This window comes from Nicotiana attenuata, unplaced genomic scaffold, assembly GCF_001879085.1.
Source record: "Nicotiana attenuata strain UT unplaced genomic scaffold, NIATTr2, whole genome shotgun sequence".
Classification (NCBI taxonomy): domain Eukaryota; kingdom Viridiplantae; phylum Streptophyta; class Magnoliopsida; order Solanales; family Solanaceae; genus Nicotiana; species Nicotiana attenuata.
Window position 1 is genome coordinate 2310 of NW_017672937.1, and position 9999 is coordinate 12308.

Sequence of the window (9999 nt, forward strand, 5' to 3'; positions counted from 1 at the left end):
GATGCTTTAACAAGCTGACCCTTCGCGAACGCGACCATGCCTTTGCAAATGTGAAGGTCAAATCTCCAAGCCCATCTTCTCATTTCGTGAATGTAACCCGACTATCGTGAACGCGTAGCACCACAACCTAGACCATTACGAACGTGATTCGCCAATCGTGAACGCAAACTACCTATAGCTCAAATCTTTCTTCATGAATGCGTGCTCCCCACTGTGTTCGCGAAGGACAACACCAGAACCAGCAACCAGCTATAACAAAACACATCATCATGGTCTGAAACCACCTAGCTCGGATTCGAGCTTCGTGATCATATCCGCTTGAACTAAAGCATTATCACGAGCTAAACGGAGTTGAACCTCGAAGACGGGAACTTTAGCCAGGGCGTTCTTCTCCTCTGAAGCCAGAACCTTCGCCCGAGCTCTTAGCTCGTCACAGTCATTCTTGATTCGGTCGGCTTCATCCCGAAAATGTTCCAGGGCCTCCGTCTTTTTCTGCAATTGGAATAAACGAAGTGTTAGCCTCAGAAGCTAAAAGGAGGAACGCATACGCACCCGGGACGGAAAATTACCTGCTCCATCAAGTAGCTCTCATAATTCAAGCTCCGGCACGCCTCATATTGCAAGTATGCCAGCTCGACTTCCTTTTCCTCGCAAAGGAGCCTAAGGGACCTATCCTCGTCCAGAGCTTTCCGGAACCTAGCTCCATGACGGAGCAGCTCAGACCTAAGCCTGTCAAAGGCCTGTAGAAGAAAACTCGATAAGGAAAGCAAGACGCGGGATTCAAAAGGCCTATGTCGAAACTCACCGCAAAGTGAAGCCGGCGGACTTCCTCGAAGACCGAGGGAAAATTTGTTAATCTAGTCCCCTCATCCCTGGAAGAAGCGACTCCGGTCGAGGCACGGCCGCTCGTAGATCTATCGCTTTGTGTCAGATTAATCCACGTATCCTTTAACCCACTTATAAATTCAATTGTTATCCGATTTTGAGGGTAAACAAATACTGTGGATATGGGGTATCTCATTTTTAATCAAATGAATCAAATAAAGCGTTAATACTAAATTACTCCATCCAAGAATTATTAATCCAAGATTATAATCCCGGGATAACTCTATGTTCAAACCAAACCACCCCTTATAGTGTACCTATAACACAAAGCACTGGCAAAAGAGTGATTCTCACTCTTTGTGAATGTGTGATATATATAGTGCATAATGGAGACATAGGCCAATAGGCAATAGTTAGAAGCAACTTAAATATTCGGCCTGTAGCGGTTATCTCTGTTTGAGTAACACAAATGGAGTGTCTAATATGTAAGGGTTAGTTGAAATGCCAAATGAAAATTGGTGTGAAACCTTAAGTGGCTCTGTATATATTTGGCCATATAATAATCATCATTTAATTTTTCAGGTTTTCTTTATTCTTTAAATCTCAAATTTTTCCTAAAAAACCATTTCATGCATATTTACCTCAAAATTTTAAATAATTCAAAACTGACCGCATGAAAAAACTAATTTCTCTTTTTCTTCTACAAAATTTGTATGGGAAGTTACATTTTTTTGCAATTTAGATGAATATAAGGATATTCGAGTATCTCGAAGATTCTAACTTGTATCTTGGAGTGATTGATCATTCTTCTTTTACAGTAAAATTTATAAGACAGAAAATAATATCTGAAAACTTAGTTTGAACTTTAAAAAAGAAAAAAAAAAAAAAAAAGGTGAGTAGGAGATTAGAGACTTTATAAGATTTTGGCTTTCTTATGCTAGATTCTGCATAATTTAAAGGAGCAAATTAGTAGAGTGAACTATAGTTATACCACGAGAAAGTAATTAACTATCTAGGATTCCTTTTTATTTTCTTGAATGAAAAGAGATTTTATCATTTGTAGGAAAAAACCTGTAACTAAAACAAAACTAGTTTAGCACATATTTCCTGAATCCATGACTTATTTGCAATATCTAGTTTAGCAGATATTTAGGGATGAGATAATTCAGGAAGTAACAATCTGAATCCTTGAACCATCTACCTTTTGGCAAAATTAGTTAATTAACTATTCGATGAGTGCAAAGTAAATTTTAGAAATTTTGGAAAATTATAGAAGGGGAAGGAGTCAAATTCATGTGATACAAGGTGATCAAATTGACCTTAGGTTATGGCAAATTTTTAGAAAAGGACATTTAAAGTTTCTGAAAATTAGAAGTTACCAGTTTAAAGTAGAAGATCAAAGCTGATTTAATTTGTCTCATAAACTGTCTGCTCAATATGTTTAAAACATAGCAACATAATATTTCAAGCTTGATTATCACAATAATGATAGTTGCTGGATCAAAATCTGAATCAAGAGCTCAAGTTTCTTAAATCAGAAAATAAAAACATCTGCTCAGAAATCAAGCAGTAATCTTGTCCAACATTCTCAAAAATCAAAAGGAAAATATTTAATAGCCAGCAGAAATGTTGATGTCATTCATGGTGCTCGGCGGCATTCTAGAGGCATTCTCCCTGGTCGGTTTTTTTTCCTCTGCTGCTTTCGCCCATCCATACGAACAGCTCCAGATTTCTCTCGCGATGAGCTCTTATTCCTAATGTCCTGATCCTCTGCAGTTCTGAGATACTTTTCATTATCAGCGAGAGCAATTTCAGCAGGGTTTTGATTTAAAAGGCAAGGAGGATTCTTTTTTGGAATAATAGAGACAGGCAATACAGTAGTTATAGGGGTACTGCTGTCTAATGACCTGGAAGCATTTTCAGTCTGCAACGAATGCACCATTGAACTTGATGTACCAACAACTTCTCGAGTGCTCCGCCAGAGGCCACTTGAACACACAGATTGCTGCAAATTTCTTCCGCCAAGTTGCACCGGTGCATGAGATACTTGATCTGTAAATTAGAATATCTTTCATTTACATGAAACAGTAAATGGACCAAACAGGAGGTAAAACTGCATATGAATTTGAAGGGAATTGAAGTTTACCATTTAAGTACGTAAAAGGCTGTTGTGAGCTATTACCAGCAGTATAACCACCAATGCGAACACCAGAAGACTCCTTGGGATGATGACGTGATAAGAATGATCCATCGTGAACACTTTGGTTTCCATCCATGTAAATCCGCGGGGGATAGTTGCAGGCAGAGAAAGATTGCTGTTGAACCACATTGAAAGCAGGAGGTAATGGAGTTGTTTGATCCACACGACCGAGTAACTGCAATGCTGGTATGGTCTCACTAGAATAAGGATTTGAAGTTTGATGCCACTTGCTCTGGCTTTCAGAATCCATACTCTTTATGTCACTGATAGTCCTCCCTTTCGGATGGAGATATTTTTGTCCAAACAATATGCTCTGCTGCCTAGTGGGAAACCCTCCAGGTTTTGATCCTTCACCATGTTGCGACCCCCATCTGATGGGAACAGGAGCAGAAACTTGCCCTCCGTTTGATGGTTTCTGCTGACTTTGTTTTAAATTGCCGAACAGTTTGAACTGTGGCTCCTGAACCTGAGTCATCTCAGCGCTGTTCACTTTACCATTAGATAAGTGGGGGATATAGCCTCTGCATACTCCAACATCAGCATTTACATTTGCATGAACTGGATGAAAACCGGTTAAACTAGGATTTAACCATGTAACTGCTCCATTATCATTTCTTTCAATCACTAAATTACTTCTGGTCAGGGGAAGACTCCTTTCATGGTTGTTGTTCAACAGCTCTACAATCTCAATTGGCCTTTTTTCAACAACCTTCTTAGACTGATGACTTCTATGCAGCTTAATTACAGATGACGAACCTTGAACTCCATTAAGGTTTGCGTTTCTGCAAGGCTGAGGCGTTTCCTGTAAGTGAATTCCAGTGAGTTGACAGAATAGAATTTGAGCTAATAATTTGCATTGAGTTATTTGGAAACTTAAAAGACACAAAATTTAAACGAAAAGTGGGATATTCCTCATTGAACTCTACTTCAGCCAAGTGATATCTATTAAAACCAAGTGAGATGTAGCAAATACACATAAAAAACACAAGCCACTTAGCTTAAACTAAAAATGAAATGGATAGCCACACCAATTAGACACAACGATACTTACCATGCTTTTACTTACAGTTTCAAGGCAGTGTCCACTTTATCTGCAGGCATTAAAATACAGACAAGAACTACACTAGAAAACTACAAGAGCTATCAGCTTTAGTTTAGCCACTGAGTAAACCAAATAAAAGCAATAGCTCTAAGATACATCGTAGAAATTTGGTAACGGTAAGTAATACTTCAAGCACGGTTGTAAAAGTACAGAAATGTGTGAAGGGGCTAGGGGAAGAGGAAACATAATCTTCAGCAAAAAGTGGAAATACTCAAAGATAACACCAAGAAAACAGAAAAAAAGACAGTACCATTCGGTTTGGCATTTGAATATTTCCCCTTTGAAGCGGATCAGGTGAGATTTGAATCTGTTGCCACACTGATGATGTTTGATACATTCCCTGGTTCAGGTCACAAATCACTCCTTTCCTCGAAGATTGGCCTGATTCAGACACATTTGACTGTCTTACAAGAGAGTTCACGCCTTTCCACAAAGATTGACCTGACCCAGGCACATTTAACTGTCTTACAAGAGAGTTCACTTCTTTCCCCGAAGATTGACCTAATTCAGACACATTTGACTGTCTTACAAGAGCGTTCACGCCTTTCCTCAAAGATTGGCCTGATTCAGATACATTTGACTGTCTCATGAAAGAGTTATCTTTCGGATCACAACTCTTACTGCTATTTTGTAGACTCAACTGCCAATTTGTCCTGTTTTTGCTTTGGATAATATCATTTTCAACACGTTTCTCAGCATCCTTGGATCTGCTCAAAGACAGGTCTAACTTCGCATTAGCAGATAACTCATTTTCTAGCTGAGAAGTCACCACTCCCATACCAGTCGGCATTTGTACAACATCATTCCTCGAACTTTCTCTTTGCAAATTTTTGTCTTGAGCTACATTCATAGGAGAAGAGGCATTTCTAACTTCAAGCAAGCATAAATCAGAGTTTCTCTCTTTTCCATGCAATGACTCATTCCTCAAATGAGTTTCAACTTCTTCAGCGGTGGAAGCATTTGAAGATTGAAAGAGAATGTTAGCACCATCATATCCATTTGTGCTAATACCAGTGCTTTTCCCCTCCGGGAGCATTTGAGGAGAACTTCCACTGACAAGTTGATCCTTCTTATGTTTCTTTTTATTTACTCTAGAGTCCTTATGATCACTTCTATGCTTTATTTTCGCACTTTTGCTGCGACTCTGTGGACGTTCTTTGACTGATCCATTCTCAATTGCACGTGAATCAGAAACTTCAATCTCCATAGAACTCCTCCTCTCAGCTTTTTTATTGAAGGCCTTGGATCTTTTAGCCATCTTACCATCTAAGTTCATCTCTGACTTGCGGTTATCTTCTTGAGACGTCCTTCTCTTCTTCTGAGAAGTCTTGTTACCCTTTCTAGCATCCTTAAGAAATGATACCTTATCCTTAGGTGCACCAACTGTATCTTCATCAGAAAGCACTATGGGCATGGTATTTGCCGAACATCGTTCTGCATTGGCACAATTCATCTCCAAATTGGCATTTTCACCCAGCAATATCTCAGCCAACAAGCGCAACTTACGAGTTTTCCTGCGCGGTATGTCATTTGCAATATCCTCATGCAAATCACATTGACTATTTACTGCCAAATTTTCATCACTTCCCTTAGATGTTTCAGTGCCCTCTATCAATTCAACAGAAGGTGATCTATTCAAATTCACATTGCTCATATTAAGAACTCTTTCTTGGCTACCAAGTACTTCTATTTCATCTGAAGTGATTGAAGGAGTTTTCTGGTCAACATTTTGCGAGCCTATTTCTATCTCTGGATCAATATCATAAGGAACTTCTTCATCACTTTCATCATTTGACTCAGAATCCGCAATCTTTGTATTAGCAGCTGTTTTCAAAACCAAAAGCATCGTTGTCAATCATAACAGTAATGAACAAGCACAAATTAAAACCTAAAGAAAATATCATATTGATACACACAAAACAATGCTCTTAAATTACCTGGGCTCTTTGTTTTTGTTTCTTGAGTTGAGCATTGCTCAGTAGCTGGATTGCCAGTCTCCTCTTCTCTAACACTTCTGGGAACTGGGAAATACACAACATATTTTCAAGTTAAAAACAGCTGAACAAATAGCATTATAAATGTACATCATACCAATAGAAATATTGCATATATAATATATTACCAGCTTTGACAGTCGTATTTTGAACTACAGTCCATTTCTCTTTACTGCGTTTCCATGACAATATGTAGTCATTATCATCAGTATCAATATAATCTTCCATAATCGCTTTGTTTTTGTCACCTTTCCGTGAATCGGACACGTGCTTCATCTCTGGCAATAAATATTGCACACCACTAGTAGAGGCCTTATGTACACACATTTCGTCTCCTGCACCTTCAGCTCCCACCTCACTGATGCACTTCTTACATCGCCACGACTTAAATTTGGGAATGTCTATAGGAGGAAGTTGATCCTCGGGCTTACTACTTGATCCAAAGGGTGAACAAATTTTCATGTCCTTCTTTCTCATCTCAGCTACATATCCACTGTATCAGAAAAATAAAAATAAAAAAGATTAGGGACTCTTGAAAGCAATTAAGAAAATAGAATTTGGATACTCCACAATATATAAATGGGAAAAGTTCCTTGTCTGGTTGATGGCTTAATAGATGGTCATTCAACTTGTAAAATTGCCATCAAAATCATATAATTTTGTTTTGTTTTTTAAAAATTAGATTTTTAAAATTGATGCCTTAATACATGGTCATATCATTAGATTTTTCAGATCCTATTTTAAAAATTATGTTATACAAAATTTAAAAGCTAAAATAAACTACTTAAAATAAATTAAACACTCTTATGTAAACAGCAAAACAAATTTCTGAAAGTTAACATTCAATAGATGATTATAAAGACACTTGAAAAAATTTAAATAAATTTAACCATTCTATTATAACTCATCAGGTTATGCTCTCAACTACTTAGAATTATTGTTCTTCAACTATTTATAGTTTATATGATATTATAATTTATTTTTTAAATTTTTTACCATTAGGCTCTAAGTCAAGTGCAAAGTAATTGAAAAGTTCAATGATATAAATTATTATCGGAAAAATCCAGTGATACCTATTAATCTTTTCACAGTTTGTTTAACTTTAACAACACTTCTTGTAAAGTCCTGGAGTCCTAAAAAATTTTTTAAATATTTCTCAAAGGATTAACAAATTTTTCGTTTCTAATATTCACTAGATTTGATATATTTTTTTAAATTTGATGTAACACAACTTTTGAGATGATAACTGAAAAATCCAATGATATAAATTATTTGTCCAAAATACAAAAACTTTGGTAAACTACAATTGTATATAGAGCACATAAGATGTTAAAGTCGACCCATATGTGTGGGACAGGTCAGGTATTGGGTAAATGGGTGGGCTGGGTTTTAAAATAGTTCAAGTTTTAATTTTTTTTTTCATAAAACAAATCTCACCAGAAAGTATAAAATCCAGCAAGAATGACCATTTAAGTGAACTAGGTAAAGTTGAATGATATTGAAAGAAAAAGAAAGTTATATGACTTTGATGGCCAATTTTCCAAAGCTGAGTGACCATGTGAGCCATCAACCTCCTAATTTAATGGAGGAGTATCACAGGTAGAGTTTTGCATCCGTTTAAGAATTTTATTTGATACTTCATAGGCACCATGATTTTATGCTCATTAAATCATGCTAATACAAATAATTAATTTATTTTTGATCAATTAAGCAGCAGAAAGAGTGAAAAGGAATATTAAAAAAATAGAAATTTTGGTAACTAATTACAGAAGATAACAAATTACAAATTGGAGACTGACCGTATCGAGAAATGGTGACAGTTCTCTTTCTCTTTCACTGGCATTGGAAGATTAAGATCAATAGATATTCCTCCAATAGGTAAGAGCTGCGATCCCGATGATTTGGACACACAAGTATCAGAATCACTTCCTTCCACTGATGGGGCACTCTTCTCCATGTAAATCACTACATAAAATGATGAAAAGATCCAGTCAATAAGTTGGAGAAACTATACACAAATATTATTTGAATCAAACATAAACATGTCAAATCTATATGTGATTAATTCGTATGCACCTTTAAATTTAAAGCTATGTCATCTAATTAATCTAATGTAATCCACTACATTTAATGTGATAATTATGATATGATAACACACATTAATATACTCCATTTAGCGAATAAGTGTGAAAGCCTTTAATGGAAGAAACCCTAATTCTCAATGACGGAAAAAACTATTCATTTCATCAACTCATCATCGAATCAGCATGCGTTACAATCAAGCAAATGCACTGAATAAGCTCAATGAACCTAAAAAGAACCATATGCCGATAATTTGAAGCTACTTTATTTAGGATTTTCTAAATCATTTACTTTCCCGTCAATTAACTTGAAAAGGTGGAAATTTCTTTTTTATCATCAGGACTTCAAAGATTCACATAAAATTATGGTAACACAATCAATCTACGCTAAATCCACATTAGATCTAAGCAAAATCATTCACAAAAACAACTTGATAGCCAAATTAGAGGTTTGCCAGTCGCCGACCATTTCGATATACCCAAAGGATAAACCCCACTACCAGAAGCGCAGTAAAAACCATAAGTAAAACAAACCCAAAAAAAGAAAGTACAGATAAATAAATAATCCAACCAGAACAAAATAAACAAAAATAAATAAACACAAAAGAATGTACATTCAAAATCATTTCAAGGAAAGGTATAAAAATAATCAGCAAAACAGATGAGCTAAAAAAACCGCGTGAAAAATAAAGAAGACAAACACTCAAGTGAAAAAATCAATCAGAAATGTACAAAAAAAATATATATCTTCACCTGAATCAAGACCTCGGATCAGAAGAACACCCACTTTTAGACCAAGAAAGAGTTTGACAAAAAACTAATTAAGAGCTAAAGACACCCAGAAAGGAATGTTGGATGGATTCAAAGATGTCTGAATAGAATGTGAGGGAAAAATCAAGAGAAAACCTCTTAAGTTTAATCTTAGGTTTGAGAAAATAAATGAAATTCCAAAGAGAGGGACAGGGGGGAGGGGGGAGGGGGGGAGTGTGTGAAACACTTAGACAAATGAGAGAGAAAACATGACATAAGAGAAATGAAAGGGGGAAATAATTATACAATAAAAATAGAGGCACAAAGACTGGCTTTATATAGGAGGAATGAACTGCAGAGGTTTTAAAGTCTATGTTATCTCTTCTTAAAAATATGTATTGTTGTAATCTATACACTTATTACGTGTATCTCTCTTTTTTCAAATTTGCATGAATGCATGAGAGAGAAATCACCAGCCAATCAGGTGATGACACGTCAGATGTTCTCACGCATATGCTGAGGTGTGTGACATGTAACATGTGACTGGTGGAGAAATTGAGGAATAAAACCCTAAAATTTTGAGACTGCAGCGATAAAAACAGAAAGAGAAAGTGAAGAGTGGGGATAACCCTAATACATACTCTTTATATATACAAAAATGGGCAGGTATATAACTTACTCAATATATAATAATTAAAAAAATAAAAGTAAAAATTGAATAACTTACTAAAGAAAAAAAAAGGTAGAAAATAAGTGGGATCCTATTGAAAATAAGGCAAAATATTAAACTATTAGGATCATCAGAATCCAACCTTTGTGTAATTTATTATTTTTCCTTTTTTGTATAACAACTTGTTCTTTTCTTTAGTTGTACCTACTTCTCTTATAATATCTTTTCAGGATTTCTAGTTTTTTTTTTTTAAAACGAAATCAAGGGTTTTATGCTATATACTGATCACTTCTACTACTCTGAACAATAATATGGCAAAAATAGGGTTTCACATAATGGTAGAGTTATTTTCCCCTTTATGTAAAAGTAGAGTTTTT

General features: G+C 35.8%; 1 protein-coding gene across 1 annotated transcript; it reads right to left on the reverse strand.

Annotated features, from left to right (window-relative positions):
- Positions 1-2464: 2464 nt before the first annotated feature.
- On the reverse strand, positions 2465-8078 carry LOC109214986. Its single transcript, XM_019378970.1, has 6 exons — positions 7921-8078; positions 6250-6614; positions 6065-6148; positions 4378-5951; positions 2972-3827; positions 2465-2877 (listed from the first exon to the last, which is right to left on the reverse strand). Exons 1-6 carry the CDS (start codon positions 8076-8078, stop codon positions 2465-2467), a joined length of 3450 nt encoding a protein of 1149 aa, XP_019234515.1.
- Positions 8079-9999: the final 1921 nt, after the last annotated feature.